The 20597-nt window shown below is 36.1% G+C and overlaps 2 protein-coding genes across 6 annotated transcripts in view; both read left to right on the top strand.

Annotated features, from left to right (window-relative positions):
* Positions 1-8865, top strand: part of osbpl9 (oxysterol binding protein-like 9) — a 29874-nt gene extending 21009 nt beyond the window's left edge. For all 5 annotated transcript variants that reach the window (XM_082188274.1, XM_082188276.1, XM_082188275.1 and 2 more), the window contains 13 exons: positions 292-451; positions 811-917; positions 2481-2599; positions 2685-2770; positions 3411-3588; positions 3707-3791; positions 4064-4174; positions 4260-4323; positions 4422-4562; positions 4888-4966; positions 5047-5138; positions 5834-5969; positions 7375-8865. In XM_082188274.1, coding sequence (XP_082044400.1) covers positions 292-451; positions 811-917; positions 2481-2599; positions 2685-2770; positions 3411-3588; positions 3707-3791; positions 4064-4174; positions 4260-4323; positions 4422-4562; positions 4888-4966; positions 5047-5138; positions 5834-5969; positions 7375-7449 — 1433 coding nt within the window. In that variant the 3' untranslated portion in view covers positions 7450-8865. The remainder of the gene's footprint in view (positions 1-291; positions 452-810; positions 918-2480; positions 2600-2684; positions 2771-3410; positions 3589-3706; positions 3792-4063; positions 4175-4259; positions 4324-4421; positions 4563-4887; positions 4967-5046; positions 5139-5833; positions 5970-7374) is intronic.
* Positions 8866-15928: 7063 nt separating this feature from the next.
* On the top strand, positions 15929-20519 carry tor3a (torsin family 3, member A). Its single transcript, XM_082188322.1, has 6 exons — positions 15929-16358; positions 16717-16839; positions 17079-17344; positions 17829-18004; positions 18510-18634; positions 18894-20519. The coding sequence occupies exons 1-6, from the start codon at positions 16190-16192 to the stop codon at positions 19139-19141; spliced, it is 1107 nt and encodes a 368-aa protein (XP_082044448.1). The 5' UTR covers positions 15929-16189; the 3' UTR covers positions 19142-20519.
* Positions 20520-20597: the final 78 nt, after the last annotated feature.

Raw genomic sequence — 20597 nt, 5'->3', positions numbered from 1 at the left:
AAAAAGTGTATTTCACACTGTCAATGTGATTTTTAACAATCAGAGCTTGTGCTTGTGAAATCAGCTTAGTAATATATTACTAAGCTTGTAGATGAGCTTATCGGCCATGCTGTTTATTTGAAGCCCACATGCCAGCCACATATGCAAAATCATAAAACCTCAACCCATAACAGATGCTATACTGACCGTCTGCTGTGGTGTTGTGTAAATGAGTGTGGTTAGTCATAGTTCTTCAGCACATTCATATTTATTCTCACATTTATTGGTTTAATTTCCTTCCTGTGGTTTTAGGGAGTGGTCCTTCAGCTCCCAGCAGCAGCGTGACTTCTCCCAGTCACATGAACGTACCGCCCCACACTGTTCCTGACTTCTCCTATTCCAGCAGTGAAGATGAGTTTTATGATGCCGATGAGTTTTATCAGAACAGCACCTCACCGAAACACTGCACAGAGTGAGTTAAACACACCACACTGAAACACTGAATAGTATAAGTAGTGTACATAAACAAATACTGCATCAAAACAAAACATAAAACATGCAAACACACACTTATATATAATTAAAACTCATTGAAATACTGCTGCACAAGTAAATTATAGTAGCACCGGCCCACACACACATTAAGTAATACTGCTTAGAGATAAACACTCACACTCCCCCCGCACTGTTTACTGCAAACCATAAGAAACACACTGACCGAATTAAAACCGTACACAGACTCACTTACAGTACACACACACAAACACTGTCTTGCATCGTTACATAATTTATTCTGGAATAAACTGACATTATTCTTGTGTCTCTGTACAGTCCAAACAGAACAGCTGCTGTGAACAGTAAAGACAGCACAGCCCTGAAACGGCCTGACACCAACGAATCAATTAACTCCTCCATGTCGAACGGCACCACTGATGCAGGTACACAAAACACACACACACAAATCCTTCCCAAAATGAATCAGAGCAAATATTGTGTTTTGTCTTGTGACTTTTTGTTTGATGCTGGTGTTAAAAGTGAAAATACACATTTCACTTTTTATATACACACATACACATCTCATTATATAAACACATATGCCTGTGTAGTGTAATACAGGGTTCCCACGGGTCATGGAATTTCTGGAATGTCATGGAATTTTAAAAGGTCTATTCCAGACATTGAAAGTCAGGGAATTTTATATATTTTTTGTCCAAGTCATGGAATATCAGGGAATTTAGTTTGTTGCTTAAAATTTTTGTTTCCATTTATCAAAATGTAATTTTTCTATACCGATTTTTTTTATCGCGCTGTTTCACACATCTTTTTACGGAGACCCTGAGGGGACCTTTGCAAAAAAAAAATAATACGGACTTTCACGTGCGCACGCGACTATTGTGTGCGCACGAGAAAGTTTCGCATGCGCACGCGTTACAATTTCCGGTTTGGTTATAGTGTCATTACTACAAATGTGGGAAAAGGGATGAGATGAGAGTGTGCTTGGAGCATGCCTCCAGAGATTTGTCTTATTATAGGGAGGTTGTTTGTGGACTGTGCTTTACTGTAAGAAAAAAAGCATGAATATCACATAAATGAATATCAGGTCCCACATCATGGATTACATAATCAGAGAGTAGTGATAGAGTACATAATCATAATCATAATTTCTTTTCGTTTTGAATTGTTTCGTTTAAAGACATTCCAAGCTATCTTCAGATGTATTTCTCATGTATGTGAGGCATACACCAAGTTTCGGTTAATTTATGATGAGATGCGCTCCATTTCACGTGCAATGCAAGTGACCGCGCCGGCGCCTCCATGATTATATTGTCTGCTATATATTTGCTTCTCATTTATTAAATACAGGCAATTGGTTGATGAAAAATTTATTAAAATTAAGATACAATTTATACAAAATGAAATTCACTTTAAAGAAAGGCTTTCTACAAAACAAAACAGCTCGGTGCTCCGCAAAACAGCAGCCTGTTTTGCCGTTCATTATAGGTCATGGAAATTCATCTTTTTAGTCAGTGAAAGTCAGGGAATTTGACATGTGGTTTAGAGTGGGAACCCTGGTAATATTATATTTAGGATTGTCAAAATTAACACTTTAACTTATGCGATTAATTTAAAAAATATTTACGGTAATGCAATTAACGCAGCATCTGTTTTTTCTTGTCATCCTTAGGCTAGCGTTACATTATATGATCACACTCTTATTACAAATGCCTTTAAACCATTGAAGAGCAATAAGACACAAAAGAGAACGCAGTGTGGTACGACCGCGTGTCTGTGAATCTCCTGTTTGTGTGACACACACACATGACTCGTGCGTACAGAAAGCCGCTTCAGACAGAACGAACAAAAACACACAAAATTATGCCAAAATGCCAGTTTTGTCGAGTATCCTCGCAAGCACAGTCTTAATTGAGTTAAATAAAGTCTTAAAGAGTTGTGCAATTTGCTGTTTTCCAAGTTCATTGGTTGCTGTGTATTTTTCTTAGATCAGTTTGACAGTCACGATGAGAGAGATGATGACGGCGAAGGTGAATCTGTTGAAGAACACAAAAGTGTCATCATGCATCTGCTGTCTCAAGTGCGACTTGGCATGGATCTCACCAAGGTAAACAAACAGCCTTCTTTCTTTCATAATCTCTCTTTTTTTCCCTATAATTTCTGCCTGCAATCCATCTTTGTCATCCTCAAAGGTCGTCTTGCCGACATTTATCTTGGAGCGGAGGTCGTTGCTGGAAATGTATGCAGATTTCTTTGCACACCCGGATTTGTTTGTAAGGTAATGCTCGTCATGTCTTGTATAGATCTCGCATCTGTTCTACCATATGGACTTATGATTCTGATGAGATAAATGATGACAGCGCTGTCATTATTAAGTAGCTTGACAGTAGCTAAGCTGGGGTTTTTTTCAACCAGAAGTGGAATATTTTCAGAACAAGCAGAACAAGAATATTTTTGCTCTCTGAAATAAAAGTTGGATTCATTTAGCAAGTTGATTGTTTCAGACTGTTAATTTAAAAAAACTGGTTAAAAAATCATCACTTAATTGTGAATCACTTTACAGTCTTTTTTTGTAGAGAAATAAATGCTGTTTTATCTAATTTAATCTCTTATGTACTGTATTTAGGTAGCTTTTGTTAAGCTATTGAAGCTAATGACTTTTAGTAAAGGGAAACTTCCCTATAATCAAACTACCATAAATTATATGCAGCTTGTAGTTTGACAAGCGACAGTTTCAAATAGCTTCCGCAATATCACTAGTTTCACCTGGGCTGCAGCTCGCAACTCATTTGATTTACTACTTGTGTCTAATCATGATGAACAATTTTTTTTTATAAAGAACTGCCAAGTTTTCGTCCTTCTAAATACTAATACTTGAGCACTAATCTTGTGATTGATTTCTCTGTCATGTTTTGTAGTATTGCAGAGCAGCAGGATCCAAGGGACCGCATGGTGCAGGTTGTAAAGTGGTACCTCTCTGCCTTTCACGCTGGTCGGAAAGGATCTGTGGCCAAGAAGCCCTACAACCCCATTCTGGGCGAGGTGTTCTTCTGTCATTGGGACCTGCCCTTCGAAACAGAGGACCCTGCTGCTACTGTGAGTGTGTTTGTAGGTCTCAAAATACGAAGATGCATTACATTCTATAACAGATTTGTATTGAAATTTCCTTTTGCTCTCTCTGTCTTTCTTCCTCTCTCACTGTCTGTCTTTTTAGGAGTCTGTATCAGATGGGCCAGTGCCGTGGAGTAGCAAAAACAGTGTGTCATTTGTGGCAGAGCAGGTTTCTCACCACCCTCCTAGTAAGTGCTCAACTAACTAATCACTAAATTTATCCCAGAGAGCAATAGTATGCCTAACTAATTTAATTTATCGTCACCAGTGGAAGAAAATAGATCCAATGTACAAGTTACCGGAGATTTCCTTAAATCTGTTTTTGGTACTAAAAAGTAAAATAATTACAATTAAGTCATTTAAAAAAAAGTGTTTTTCACACAATTTTATAATTTGTTATAAAATGCGATAATCAGTTGTGACTTTGGGAACATTTTCTGACACCAATCTCCTTTTGCAGTATCTGCGTTTTATGCTGAGTGTTACAGCAAGAAAATCCAATTCAACGCCCACATCTGGACGAAATCGAAATTCCTTGGAATGTCAATTGGTGTCCATAACATTGGTCAAGGTAATCAAGGACATTGTTAGGTTATTATGATTAATAAATATCAGTTCTATTGCTGTGCTTAATTGTCCTCTCCTGTCTGCTGTAGGTTGTGTGTCTTGTCTTGAATATGATGAGCACTATATTCTTAATTTTCCCAATGGCTACGGGAGGTAAGCATTGTTTGATTCTATCACTTTTAACAAACTGATGTATTTGAGATTTCTAGAGGCAAAGGAGGCATCTCAACCATCTCCCTGTGCTCCTATAGGTCAATCCTCACTGTTCCTTGGGTTGAGCTGGGTGGGGAATGCAATATTTCCTGTTCCAAATCTGGCTACAGTGCCAATATAGTTTTCCACACCAAACCCTTCTATGGAGGAAAGAAGCACAGGATAACTGCTGAGATATTGTAAGTCAAAGTGTTACTTTCCATAAACTTGCTCACGGGCTGCAAAAAAAGCAGTGTTTATGAGTGAAAGTCAACAGATTTGAAATGAATAAATATCACTTAATTAAACCACCTGATAAATTTCAAATTAGAACATGAATTTCAGATTTTGAATCTAAGCACAGAAGCGGTAAAGCACAGTGTTTTCTTCAGTTATTATGGTAAATTCATTCAGAAAGAAATCTAATTTGTATTCAAATGCATTAAGCATCTGATATGTGAAGATTAATATCCATATTAGTAGAGAATATTTAATTATATCCTCATATTATTGTCCTTCTTTTAGTGCTCCCAATGATAAGAAGTCATACTGCTCCATAGAGGGAGAGTGGAATGGTGTGATGTATTCAAAATGGGCCACCGGGGTAAGTCTGAACCCTAGAAAACAAGAAAAGGAAGTACATTCAAGAACAAAATTAAAGTAACATAGTTGCTTCCCTCTCAGGAAAATGCAGAATTCATTGACACAAGGAAATTGGGCATTGTTAAGAAGAAGGTGCGGAAATTGGAGGACCAGTTGGAGTATGAATCCAGAAGGTGTGTAGGCCAGATTTTTCTCTGCTTTCTAAATGTCGTCTTCTTTATAGAGACTCTGAAACAGAATTTGCCGCAATGTGAAGCTCCTCCAAAGTCCATTTTCTCTTAAGCCACGTTGCAGATTCAAACACTTTTTAATCTTGGGCTTGACTCTGTGACAAGTCATGGGAAACCAGCCTTAAAAAACGCATTAAAATGTGTGCATTTAAGAATGAACTTTAATCCTTCTGGTTTTTAAATCTAATTTGTATTACTGAATAATGTTTCATATTTTTCCACTCGATCTGGGAGGTTTTCTAAAGTGATTTGGAAAATCTGTGGTTGAGTAGATGTGTGATGATCTTTGCACAGAAGGTCAGGTGTTCTTGTTTTGCACATACTTGTGTACTGCTGTTATTAATACAAAAAAGGGGATGAAACAAATTCAATTCAACTTTATACTAAAATTGTTATTCTAATAATACAATTTGTAATGGAATAAACTGCATTAAATGAGAAAAATGCAAAATACCAGCATTTTCACTAATGGACTTTTGGCCCCCGGTTGCACTTTATTTATTCGCTGATCTTCAAAGGGCTATTTTTGTGATACGGCTCCTCTGGGGATCTGCTGAAGCGATGTTTTTTTCTGCTTGGGTACCTCTGTGAGATGATCTGATGCAGACCGTTGTTTTTTTTCTCTGTCTGGCTGTCAGTTTGTGGAAGGACGTGACAGTGAACCTGAAACTCAAGGACATTGATGCTGCGACGGAAGCCAAACACAGGCTAGAGGAGAAACAGAGGGCGGAGGCCAGAGAGAGGAAGGAGAATGAAATGCAATGGGAGACGAGAGTGAGTGTGCTTATGTACACACACATTTGGAGGGGAAATATGCTGTGAGAAATAATGAGACTCTGATAAATGACTCTGATAAATGGTCCGTAATTGGTTCCTGTTACTTATTATAGCATGTTCTTAAGCTGAGCGTTATGATGCGAATAGCTGGATGTTTATAGAGCCCAACAGTGCCTGACAATTTTTCAAATTCATTTATTCTAAACATTTCAACTTTTTACCAAACCAACCAACTCAGCAATTAAACACATTTTTTGGTAAAATGAAGTTAAAATCACATTGACTTTTGGTTTCTATAGAAGCATATACCTTTGTTTAACATTTGAGCTCATGGTAGGCCTGTCTGTTGTTGCCAGACTAATGGAAACTACTTGTTCTAAGCTGATTTTTGGGTGAAATCTGGGAAATGGATTTAAACATTGTAAAATGCGTTTAATTCTTATTGGTGCCTGAAAGCATATATATCGGTAACACTATACAATATACACTATACTTTACAATAAGGTCTCATTTGTTAACATTAGTTAATGTATTACCAACTTACAATGAGCAACACATTTGTTACAGTATTTATGAATCTTTGTTAATGTTAGTTAATAAAATACAGTCGTTAGTTGTTTGTTAATGTTAGTTCACATTGCATTTAGTAATGTTAACACGTACAACTTTTGATTTTAAAAATGTTATAGTAATGTTGAAATTAACATTAACTTTAATCCATAAAGTTTAACAACTAAAATGAAATCTTATTGTAAAGTGTTACCATTATATATTTATATTTTCTATATATTATAAAGATAATGTTTAATTATTTTTGAATGTATGTATGCAGATATATATATATATACTGTTGCAATCAAAATTCTTCATCCCCCTTGACCTGCAAGTCATTTTGCTGCAGAGAACAAAATTTTATAAAACAATTCGCATCAGTAAACTATTATTGAATACTGAATAATTTTGATTGCAACTGTGTGTTATATGCAATCAAATCAATATGTATTTATATGTATATCTATAATACACATACATACAAATTCATAATTTTCCTTATAATATAATATATTTTTCTCCCATATAATAAATGGGTCTATATAAATGACTATATGTTGTTGTCTTTTTGTATTAAGAAGGGGCTCACTCATAGGCAATTATCATATTTGAGGGACATTGGCATCAAAATGTTTCAGAACAAAAATAATGAATGTGAAAATGAAGCAGATTTGGATCTTGTTTTTTAGCAGAAACTATTTTGATGAAATGTTCTCTGAAGATATTAAAAGGTGCTCTAATGTAATATAAAACACCTGAACCATCTTATTTCATAATCCACATGAATTGAAGTGGCTTGCTTTCAGATCAGTGCTTATGTTTAATGTGTGATTTGTTTGTTTCCCTGCAGCTGTTTCATGAGGACGGTGAATGCTGGGTCTACGACGAGCCTCTCCTGAAGCGACTAGCATCGCAACGACACTGAGGCGGTTTCCAAAACCACAGAGTCTAGAAAACAGAACTCTCTCGCAAACCACTTTTCTTATTCAGCCTTGGAATGACTGATGAATGAACCCTTACAGCTTTGCATTTTCAAAGTTTGAACGAATAACAAGAAGAAAATACAAACTTAAATAATCTATACAAATAAAAAGAAAACCTCCCTGCTCGCTAGTTCAACACTTGCACCTCTCTACCACCCCTTGAGGAAGAAAAAACACCACAAACACAAAGAAGACGTGATCAGAAGCCCTTCAGCATCACAAATCAAACAAGCGCTCTCGTCTCGGCAAAAGAAGAACGATCCCACTGGACGTCTGTCTCTTTCACTTCTGAGGGGTTGAGGTGTTTCTATCGAACAAAACTGAAAACTACAGCGTTCTGTATCTCAGGGAAGCAGCGGACTGAGGATTGAAGGCTGTATCTTAATGTTCGAAAAGCCTTAACGGTGGAATTACAAAGTAAACAAAAAGAGAACTTGGTTCACACACTGCTAGCTCCAGCTATTTATATATAGAAGATATGATATATTCTTGTTTTCCATTTTTCTTCTTTCTCTAGGGCAATAGTAACTGTTGAAATATACATACTTGACGGCAACCATTCCCTTTATGTTCTACTCCATCATCAGCCTTTTAAGAGACACAGTTTTATGCTACAATAGCCACAATGTGCAAAATGTACCATTTTCAACATGGGGCTGAAATTTGAGACACCTTTGCCATGGTTATAATCCATTCCAATAATTATTTTTTTGTTTTTGAGAATGATTTGATATGCTTTTTTATAGAATGCTGCTTGACTGTCCACATAATTTATCAACTTAGTATAAACTAAGACTGTCCAGTAGGAAACCGTAATGGTGCACAATAAAACCATTCGACAAATCTGTGCTTCTACTGCTGAGGTTAAGCAACGTCATCACAAATTGCCCTGCAATCTCTCTTTCTGTGAAATGTCACGTTTTAATCAAAATAAATATGTTTCATATAGTCATGTATCATGAAGATTTGATTCTCTTCTTGAAGGTGAAATGATATAAACAGGCAGTAGACACATCGAGTCACTCAGGACAGCTTTTATTCTTGATGAATACGTGGAATGACGTCTATATACAGTACATGGTGTAACACTTGCAACAAGCAAAATCAATATGTATTATCCTTTTTTTTTACATGCAATATGAGCAAAACTGGCAAAACATTATCACTGTTATAGCTTAAACAGCCATTTGCTCTTCATCTTCTGTGGTAAATCTGAGGCCTTGCCATATGCAGTAAAGTTCACTTTCGCCTAGTATTGCTTTACAGAGGCAATCCCAAAAAACATTTTCTTTGCCTGACAATTGATTGTACCAGATTTCCATGTATCAAAATATAATATTAAATCTCAGTGAGACCAATTTGTGTGAGAGGGTTGAATGCATTTCTTGTTCCAGACATCCAGAGTCGATTGATGCTGTAGATTATTTTATTTTAGGTGTGGGTTCTTACTTTCACTTTATTTCATTTTAGCAACTAGAAATTAGTGTTTAAAAAACTTTTTTTGAAATTATGTAAATCAGAATGACTTGAAAGGTTTTTGGTCAAAATGTGCGGAATAAAAATAATCTGGCACAATCCAGAACAAACACACAAATGAAAGCATGAGACTAAAGAACATCCCCAATGCAGAACACAATTCTCAATTTTTTCACACCACACAAATGGAAAATATAAGTTGAAAGAATGTGCTTAAATTATTTATTAATAAAAATCAATGACAAAAATGTCCAAAACAATTTTCATTCAAAAATAGAAAAAAATGTATATCAAATATAAATTATAAATATAAATATATCAAAAAATGCAATTATATAAGCTCTGGACAAAACAAAGTATAATTTGGGGGATTTGGGTCATTTTGACCCGCTAGGGAAGGATTTGTTACAGTTACGGGAGGAGGAGTGTTAATTACCAAGAGATCTCTAGTCTATACACCTGTGATGTATACAAAACTTCAGTGATTGTTCTCAAGATAGAAGTGTTCATGGAAATTTGTTCTGCACACAAACAGAATGGGTGAAAAATAACTCTCATGCAGGTGTTTGCTTTGTTCTAAAATATTGGCTAAAAATTGGTCTTTGTGGATGCAGTTTTTTTAAAGTGCTTTAAGAAAAAATCTTATCCAGTTATTATAAAAGTCATTGAATTTTCGGTGTTTACTGATCAAAATGATATTAAGGGACATTATCTGTCATTCTCAGTAGATAGGAGTGTATCTAATCACTGGTGCTACACTTAGTATACTACACTAAGGTTTAGCCATTTAAATTAGTTAATATTAATGTTTCTTTTTAGCATTGATCCGAATTCTCGTAATGGACATAATGTGCCAGTAAAAACCAGAACTCATTGAACGCAAAAGGCACTATAGCGCCATCATGTGTTAGTATGAGCAAAGGAATTTCCCAGAAACCATTGCGCTGTTACAGTATAAAACGCGAAACGTCGCATTTACTCGGTCTCATTCTTCCGCCTCGCTCCTTAGAGAAGGTAATGTTGTCTTCACTTCAGCGCAGTAATGCACTTTCAACGTTTATGGTGTAAATTCGATATAGATTTGTTTATTTTGATTATGAATGTGTTTTTGTTTCAATGCGTGCAATACATGGATACACATATCGCTTGTTAATTCGAAGTGTGATCCACGTGGTATAGGCCTCGAATGAGCATTAAAATGCTTCTAAATTGCCTTTTTATCGTAAATATGCTTAAAGGGAAACGTTTTTGCATGACGATAACAATTAACTAAGGTTTAATTCGTTAAAATGAACTTTAAAACCACGTTGACATAAGTACATCATGACCTCGTGGTTACTTGTATGATGAAGATTTATGTTGGTAGGGACATCTGATAATAACTGATGAATGCCAACTCTTCTGACATGTATAACTATCTTGTATGTGCCTTTAAGTGTTCCATGCAAAATCTTTTAAAATAGATTGTTTTCTTTCCAGGCCCAGTGTCCTGAAGACTTTTGCAAAGGCGGGAGACAGCAGGTATATAAACCTTGAGTCTTGTTTTAAACTCTGGATATTTGTTTTGCCTATGATTAAATAAATTGTATAAGAGTAGTGGACAGAAGTGATTTCTGAGAATCTTTACGCTGAGGCATTGCAAGGCTTTTATTTGAGACTTCAATGTTAGGTTCAGCGTTGTGATCACTTAATTTTTTGCTTGCAGGAATTTGAGCATATCTGGACTGAAGCAGTTAAGATGTGTCCAAGGTATTTTATTTTTTATATTAAGTGTTTTGGCATTTATAATTGTGTGAATGATGACTCTATTTGCTACTCTTGAGTTCATGCTGATGAAATTTGCAACCACCAAGATATCTTATCTGAAGCACAGTGTTTGAATTAAGTATGTGATGTTCTTTTGTCAGTTATCTTCACCAATATATATTTATTTTTTTGTCATAGGAACATGTGCAATGCATTTGAACTCAAAGGTAAGCCCTTTTAAGCCTATACAAAAGTGCCTTTTAGGTTGCAGTCATACACTGTTCATGATGATTGTGTTATAAAACAATGGGAATCTCTCTGAAAAAGACTGAAAGATATCAGCGTACTGAAACGGTGCTGGTTTAAGACCTCATCTGTTCTTTTTTCTTTACTCTATACTAATAGTGTTTACTATTACAGGTTTCTCTAGAAGCTGGAACAAGATGTATGAAGATGCCATAAGCTGAGCATGGTACTAACTTCTGATATTATAATGCACGTGACTTCCTGTGATGCAAATGATGACTGCATAGTTCAGCTGAATTTCTATGTAGAACATAAACCAAAGTCTTTCACCCCTAACTGATGCATCACTAGTGTTTTATTTCAATACTGCATTAGTTCTTGCTCTTGTCTTACTCCGGTTTCTCTTTACAGCATGAGAACTGCATGGACTCAATCCTATCTGGTGAGTTTGAGATTGACATGACTGCACCCAGTACATGATATGATTGAATGCATAGTTCATCAGAAAATCTGTGTGGAACAGCTATTCATGGGTTTCATGAGGTCCCTTTCCACAGGTGTATAAAATCAAGCACCTAGATTATGAATGCAGACTGCATTGTGCTTGATTTAATACACCTGTGGAAAGGGACCTCATGAATATCTTTCGCTCCTAGCTGACGCATCAACATTCAAAAACTGAGATTTGCATGTTTCTAGAGTGATCTAATTTCTCGTTTCAATTTCTTGCAGTTCTATACTCTACTGACTGGCTGTGGGTAAATCAGCAGCTGTCTGAATGGTTTACTGCGTAAGTGCATTAATGCTTCTAAACCCTTTTTTTTGCTTCATGTACAAATATATTTGCATAATGCCAATTAACATTTAATTGTTAATGAACATTGAAACTGCTTTGACTAAGTGTATCATGACCTTGTTACTTGTATGATGAAGATCATGTTGGTAGGGACATCTGATAATAACTGATGAATGCCAACATTTCTGATTTGTGTAACTCTGTGTGTGTGTGTATCTGGCTAAGTGTATATGCAAAACATTTTAAAAAGGATTATTTTTCTTTCCAGGCCCAGTGTCCTGGAGACTTTTGCAAAGGTGGCAGACAGGAGGTATATCAACCTTGAGTCTTATTTTAAATGCATTAATGAATTTGGTTTGCCTATGATTAATATACATGTATAAGAGTAGTGGACAGAAGTGATTTCTGAGCATTTTCATTCTGAGGCATTGTAAGGTTTTTATTTGAGACTTCAATGTTAGTTACAGCATTGTGCTAACTTTTTTTTGTGTGTGTGCTTGCAGGAATCTGGAGTGTATCTGAACTGAAGCAGTTACAATGTCCAAGGTGTTTTTATTTTTCACATTTAAAATAGTGCTGATGATGACTCTATTTGCTACTCTTGAGTTCAGGCTGATGAAATTGCAACCACCAAGATCTCTTATCTGAAGCACAGTGTTTGAATTATGTTAATATTCTTTTGTTAATCTCTACCATTGTTTTTGTTCATAGGAATGTGCAAACCAGTTGAATTGAAGGTAAGCTTTAAAAGAAAAATGCCCAAATCGTGCCTTTTCTGTGCCCGTCATGCACTGTTAGTGATGATTGTTATAAAAACAATGGGAATCTCTCTGAAAAAGACTGAAAGAAATCATTGTACTGAAACAGTGCTGTTTTAAGAACTCATCCTTTCTTTCTTTACTCTATACTAATAGTGTTTCCTATTACAGGTTTCTCAAGAAGCTGGAACAAGATGTATGAAGATGCCATCAGCTGAGCATGGTACTAACTTCTGATATTATAATGCACATGACTTCCTGTGATGCAAATGATGACTGCATAGTTCAGCTGAATTTCTATGTAGAACATAAACCAAAGTCTTTCACCCCTAACTGATGCATCACCAGTGTTTTATTTCAGTACTGCATTAGTTCTTGCTCTTGTCTTACTCCGGTTTCTCTTCACAGCATGAGAACTGCGTGGATTCAATCCTATCTGGTGAGTTTGAGATTGACATGACTGCACATGATGTGATTGATTGAACGCATAGTTCGGCAGAAAATCCGTGTAGAGAACAGCAATATCTTTCGCTCCTAGCTGATGCATTAACATGCAAAAATTGAGATTTGCATGTTTTTTTACAGTGATCTAATTTCTGGTTTCAATTTCTTGCAGTTATTTTACTCCAGTGACTGGCTGTGGGTAAATCAGCAACTGTCTGAATGGTTTTCTGGGTAAGTCTAGTTAAAGTGACTTGAGAGGCAACTAAAGTGGTCTCATGATGAGTTTGAATCAGGTCTCTGATCTCATTGAGGACATGAATAAAACCTTCTGATTAAGACCAAGAAAGTTTGTGCCTTTTTTTTTTCTCAAGATAGACTGTTAATGGATTTTCTCATTTAGGACTGATGCCCTGTGACATGCTGATGATTTATCACCCATGAGTATGTAAGTATTTTAAACATTAACAGCTTGCATGATTATTGACCATTATGATGAATTGAATATCTACTGACTTTGCCATGGAGGATGGATATTAGCTCTGGCTGATCTGGTCACATGTCAAAGTCCTGATCCTCATGGTGGCAGTTTTCTGTTCTAACAGGTGTCTGCTCATTGACAGGTACAGCGGTGAAGGCTTTGTAATACTATGTGGATTTGGATGCGACATGCATTTTACAGGTTGGTTTGTTTGCAAACATGCAATATCTTCCATAGTTGGGTTTTGTGATGCTTTGCAAATGTCTGACCTGAACACACAATGTGGACAGTCTTTAACTGATTAAACCCAGGTCCTAGATGGGGCCAAATGTTGACTCTGTGACCAATTAACGGCTGGTGTGCCTTATTTTTTATTAAGGTGTTCAAGATTATCCAGTATTGCTCTGAAAAATCATCGTATCAGGTATGACCATCACTTTTTTTCTTTTCTTGTTTCTTGCAACCTGTGATGACATGATTCTGCCAAATGAATCTGCTGATTATACTCCTTACCGTTCCATATTTTCTGAGGTTGACTGACACCACTTGGACCTTGATGTTTGTTTATTTTAGTTTTTAAATCTGCTTTTCCTCTCCCCCTTACAGAATGGCGTCAACTGCATTGCTTGTCTCTTCTGAACTGCTCTTTTACAGGTTGGTTTGTTTGCAAACATGCATTTTCTGTAGTTGGGTTTGATGCTTTTCAAATATTTGACCTGAGCTCACAATGTGGACAGTCTTTGGCTGTATCTACATTGCATAGTTCAAGTTCATTTAATATAACATAATTTAAATTCTAATGTAATCTTGTCGGTTACCAGTTAATGTCGTCAGTTAAGGGGGGAAACAAAATGAGCATCCCTTATGTCTACCTTGGGTTGTTTTGCCAAGTATAGTGTAACTGTAGATAGCAGATGGTAAAAAAAAAAAAAAGCTGGTCATCAAATGTGGATCTAGTCAGTAAATGGGAATTGGGCATCACGATAATCAATATATCGGCTGGTGCATGCTCACAGCTGTTAAGGCAGTTTCACACGGGATGAACTTGACTCTCGCATCTGCCACATTCTAGCAGAATGCTTTTTTTATTCCACTGCATGGTTTTTCCATTTGTTTTTCTATGTAAACAGACGTTTGACCGTTGTGCTCGCATCTTGTGCATAACGTGATGGGTTTTTTTCTACTTGTGTACTCTTGTTTGTTAATTTAAGGATATTTAATTGACATTACCATTTAAGTGTTACGAATTAAGTTTGCATTAAGCCTACTTGTATTATGCTTATGAATATATTCAGTGGCATTCAATTCTTAAATGACAATTTCACTTATTTCTGGTACAACATATCCCAACAAGTAATTTTGACAGGCCTACCTGTAGTGTAAATGCAGCCATTGACTGATTAAACCCAGGTCCTAGGTGGGGCCAAATGTTGACTGTCCAATTAACTGCTGGTGTGCTGTTTTTAGGAGCTCAAGATCATCCTGGATTGCTCTTGGACGTCATGGAATCATAAGGTATAACTCATGTCACAGGCATTTCTTTATTGTTTTTGCAACCTGTGATGACATGATTCTGCCAAATGAATCTGCTGATTATACTCCTTACCGTTCCATATTGTCTGAGGTTGACTGACACCACTTGGACCTTGATGTTTGTGTTTTCTTTATTAAATCTGCTTTTTCTCTTTCCCTCTTTCAGAATCGCAGTCTGCATTGCTGTTCTCTTCTGAATTGTTCCAGAGCTTCAGTTCTTGTGGCGTTTAAGTCATTTATCCCTATTGTCACTTATCCCATTTGTTATTAAATCTTTGAGAATTTTTTTTTGTGCAAGTTTGTAAAGTGTCATTACTTAAATAAAGTGGTATTAAAACCGAAGCTCATTCAATTTAAAAAAAAAATGCTTTACTTGTGATCCATTTGTGGGTTGGTTGATCCTTTAAAAGACCTCTCGGGTATTTGGTAGCTGCAATTTGATACAGAATGGGGTTTCTATACTTAAGACAAATTCTCTTAAATATAAAGCTTCAATTATTTTGAACTATTCTATGGGAGTTAATTGCTTCTAAATGGTAAAGAATTTACTAAGTCATTATGTTAGTATTTGTTAACTGATAAGTCCAGGATTTGCCCATTGAAATAAGGCAAAAAAAAAATACCAGAGCTTTTTTCCCTTTGTACCTAGCATTGACACGTAGACAGACCTCTTCGTATACTGTTTACGTGGCAGATATAGTAATCGTAGTATACTGTCCAAATTCAGCACATTGATTTTGGACCGCATGAAAAAATATCAAGTTATCCTAAACTGCAGCGGTTGGTCCGGACTGCTCAACGCTTAGAATTTGAACCGTTACCACGTGACAACGCCAACGTGCTACGTTAACTGGAAATTACAATTAAAAAAAAATTATTTTAGTCGTAATTGTTTAGTAATTTAGTTTTTATTAGTCATTGGAGTGATAAAAAATTAAAGGGGGAAAATACCCTCTTTTTCTTTTTTTAACTGCGCTAAGCACCGCCCACTTTAACCCATTTTGTTCTACCGCCCAGCCTCATTCCCTGTGCTCGCTCATTCCACTATTACAATGAAGACCGTGACGTCTCATTCCAGTTCTCGTCTCATTTCTTGTGCGGCCTGCCGTCAATGAGACTCCAATGTATATATAAATGGACTCTACAGTTACATCTAATAGCTCAATGTTACAATCTTTGCAAGATCTATATTTCTGTCGGCACCGATGTTTTCAATCGTAGTCTTCTTGCTCTCACTCCTGGCTGGTTCGGCTGATGCCGATTTTTTTCAATTCGAAAGCATTTCAAATGTTTCTACCTATTATTTTAATTATATCTATTGCAATATATGGGAAGGGGACTGCCAACCACACCAGGATGATGCGACACAACAAGGTAAAGCTATAATACAGATTAATATAAAGATATATTTGATGTGTTATAAAGTACAATATGTTATATAGATTTTGGATAAACAACGTTTTTTCGTGTATTTTGCTGCAAATTATTTTCATAAATACATGTTTAAATTTCCTAATCTGTACTTAACAGAATAGTGTATTCATTATATATATCATAATGCATGAATTTATTATTAATAAATAATGACATTTATGCATTAATTAATTTTTTATGCATTATAATAAAAATGCATTTTATGTTGTAGTATTAGAGTCTCGTTTTGAATAATGGCAGTATTTGAAATGACTGTAATGTAACCCACTACAGACTTGTGTAACCCTCTTCTTTTAAGTGCCTACTGGCAACATTTGGTCAGGGTTTCCCCAGTACTACACTGGCATGCTGACTGCTTGGTACTGCAGCCTGGGTCAGTGCTGTGATTCAGGGGACTGTAGGATTACAAATAACATCACAGGTAGAGCCATCAATGTCGTGCATGCATTATTTTATTATAATTATTAATAATTTTTATGAAGAAGTGATCTGGCAACCTCAAATAAAAATACACTGGTCAAAACTGAGAACCCTTAACATTAAATTTGTGAACAATGGATAGAGCTTTTTGTGCATAGAAAATTTGCTATATTATCTTGTTGACTACAAAGAAACATTTTCTCTTTTTTCCTTGACCTATGCATATGGATGTGTGTTCAGGATTGGAGAGAGATCTACAGGTGAATCTCCACGGGCAGCACCTGGCCCAGTCTGTGGTTCTGAAAGCCATTCAAGGATTCATCAAAAACCCTGAGTCCAACAAACCACTGACTCTGTCCTTTCACGGCTGGTCTGGGACAGGCAAGAACTTTGTGGCTCGGATAGTAGCGGACAACCTTTACCGGGATGGTATAAAGAGTGAATGTGTGCGTTTGTTCATTGCCCCATTCCACTTCCCTCACGCGAGATTGGTGGACGTGTACAAGGTGAGCAAAGTTTCAACGGTTGACATGCACATGGCTGTCCAGGTCATTTGGTCTTATTCAGTAGTCGTCTGTTGATTTAGTCCACTTATTACAAACAAAGTTTTAGTCTTTGGATACATTATAATCTGAAACATTAGTATAATGTTTGCTGTTTTTACTATAATTCATCTGCTTGGATATATTTAGTTTGAAAAAAAAATCAGGCTCACGTAAGCAGGGGTCCAATACAATCACATCATTTGGGCTTCTGGGAAATGTTTATTGGACCGCTGCCATTAAAGCTGTGGTACGATTGTATGATTATGCAATTCAACCTTGATACACTTGGATAGTTCAGTTAGAAAAGCTGATTCAGCGAACAGAGAAATTACATTGTGTACAATTGATTCTTTCCTGTCCAAATTTTGAAATATGCACGTACGTGTCCGGGGATCCTGAACTTCACGGTCAGTGTTTGTATTTGTGTGGGTGTGTTTGCGACTAGGGCCAACTGAGAGAAGCCATTCGAGACATGGTTCTGCGGTGCCCACAGACTCTCTTTATCTTTGATGAGGCAGAAAAGCTTCATCCAGGTCTCATCGACGCCATAAAGCCCTACATGGACCACTATGATAATGTGGATGGGGTCAGCTATAGGAGAGCCATATTTCTGTTCCTCAGGTTGGTGTGTTGGCTTCATACAGCCATTAGTTGTCCATGGTACTCATTTATCTTGCAGTTCTTAAGCATGGTTCTTCTAGGAATGTAGGAAACTGCCCACATAAATAACAATCATATGTTTACTTACACCTTTCAGAATCTTAAAAAAAAAAAGAAGAAAAAAAAGATCCAATTAACATTTTCCAGGTTCTGCAAGGTGTATGTAGATGTATGATATACAGTAGTGGTCAAAAGTGATGTTTGGAGGGGATATTTGTTTTTAATAACATTAAAAGTTTGATTAAACCATCGAAATATGAGGTAAATATTTTAAATATGACAAAACAAAACCAAAAGGCAAACTACAGCTACAGGTTTAATTATACTACGCAGAAAATGCATACATTAACTATAAAATAAATGTTTCTGCATATGTTCATAATGAATTTGTATTACAGCCTGACCAAACATTATGTCCGCACAATTTGGCTTGTGTTATTAATGTGTCCTTAATGTCATGCTTTAGCAATATCGGTGGTGCTGCCATCAATGAGGTGGCACTGGATTTCTGGCACTCGGGACAGAATAGGGAAGATATCGGCATGGAAGACTTGGAACATCTTCTGCGGGCTGAAGCCATGGAGGCAGAAGGTAGCTGCACACAGACAAACACATCATAACAGAACATATCTGGTTGCTTAATATCCATATATGTTTTTTTTTTTTTTTTTACTATTGTGTGAGATGGGGTCACCATTTTTGTATTTTTATTAGCTGTGCTGTTGGTAACTTTACATGAACAAATGTCTCAGAGATGATGCATATTTAAATTCATCCCCTTTTACAGCTATATACATGCAGATCTATATCTTTAGTCTGAGATTTTCATATATGTTTTTCACCTGTCCAGGAGGTTTTGCACAGAGCGAGCTGATGTCAGGCCATCTTATTGACTTCTTTGTACCATTCTTGCCGCTGGAGTACCGGCATGTGAAACTGTGTGCACATGATGCATATGCAGCTCGTGGCCTTCAGCCGGATGAGGGAACGCTGGATGAAGTGGCCAAAGCCATGCTGTATGTTCCTAAGGAGGAGAAACTCTTCTCTGCACAGGGCTGCAAATCCATTCCTCAAAGGATCAATTTCTTTCTACCATAACAGAGCGTTACACAAAATCCCAGATTAAAGAAACAGAATATACTTGAATGAAGCAGAAATGACTGCTGATATCGGAAATGCAAATTATACAACACTGACAATGCAGAGAAAAAAAACACAGTTTCAACTCTATATCTTACACTCTGAGAGAAAGGACAGGAACAAAAGAGCTTGCTCATGACAAACCCTACTGTAATGATATTTAAGAACTTTTTATGTACATCTATCTTAGCTACTTCTCCCAGGCAAGCAACATTACATGTATTGATCTGAACTTAACCAACTTAATATTTTATTTACAGTAATACACTTACAATGGAAGGCTATTATTCAAGCAGGCAGAACCACAATGTTTATTAACATTTGGGAATTGCTCTTTTTTACTTCCATAAGATGTATTTCTGAGCTAAACAAGATATTGAATAGGAAAAAAAAGTAAAGTGGGAATTGATTGGCTTTCCATGTAAGTATTATTGCCAAATGTATTTTAGTTTGTTTCCACAGTCATTTTTTTGTTGGGATTGACTGTATGCCACTAAGAAGCTAAATTTTTATTTAATCTGGAATGTTTTTTTTAAAGTGGCTGTTTAAGAACGTGGTACATTTTTGGCATATTTCTGTAATCATTGTCTGCATTAATGATCACAATTTCAAGACATGTCTTAAAATTAACAAATGTTTAATACATTTATTGTATACTTTGTGTGTGTTGTGTATCTTAAGGTGTTGTGTTTTTTTTTTTATTGGAACTCAATTAATTGTCACTTGGGTTTTTTGTTTGTGTTAATTGATGTTTCCATTTTGAACACATTCTGATGTGAAAATGATTTGAGTTGTTGGGGAAAAGATGAAGATGTGCCACTCAAATTTATGTAGGTAGAAAATAGAGCTAGAGTGACATGTTTGATAAACATGAGATTGAAGAAATCATTGCTTTACATTTGAGGCTTGATGTAATGCACTATTTTCCCCCCTCACAGGCCTGTATGTATTGTTTTGTAGTTTGCCCATTTGTTAAATTAACTTATTCGCTGTACTCAAGACAGTTGTCATGCTATAGAAACATGCATCTTTGGTCATTTCCTTAGCACATTGGCTTTTTGATTTTACTTGTCAGCCCTGATAATGTTACTGAAAGAACTAGATTTTATGTCACCAGCTAAAATTATAAACTTTTGTAAAGGTTTTGTCTACGAATAATATCAGGCAAGTGATACCAAAAAGGTGCCTATTGTTTGTTATTTTTGTTTGAGCAAGCTTAAATTCTGCATTACCATTTCCCATTTATAACACCAGTGGAAAATTGTTAAATGCCCTTGTTACTGATATTTGAGGTGGAAAAAAAAGAACGAAATAAAAGTTACATGTGCTCTCAAAACTCTTGACATTATTTCTATATAGATTTTGCAAACAACTAAATCACTTGTTTCCTTTAATAAAAAACGGAAAATAAAAA

Source organism: Leuciscus leuciscus, assembly GCF_965113295.1.
Source record: "Leuciscus leuciscus genome assembly, chromosome: 13".
In the NCBI taxonomy this organism is placed as follows: domain Eukaryota; kingdom Metazoa; phylum Chordata; class Actinopteri; order Cypriniformes; family Leuciscidae; genus Leuciscus; species Leuciscus leuciscus.
This window is presented reverse-complemented; position numbering and strand designations above follow the sequence as displayed.

Excerpts from the sequence above, each read along its gene's own strand:
- tor3a (XM_082188322.1), top strand. The coding sequence starts at position 16,190 with ATGTTTTCAATCGTAGTCTTCTTGCTCTCACTCCTGGCTGGTTCGGCT. Across the intron at positions 18,005-18,509 it reads GCCATATTTCTGTTCCTCAG|CAATATCGGTGGTGCTGCCA; the intron begins GTTGGTGTGTTG and ends GTCATGCTTTAG. Across the intron at positions 18,635-18,893 it reads TGAAGCCATGGAGGCAGAAG|GAGGTTTTGCACAGAGCGAG; the intron begins GTAGCTGCACAC and ends TCACCTGTCCAG.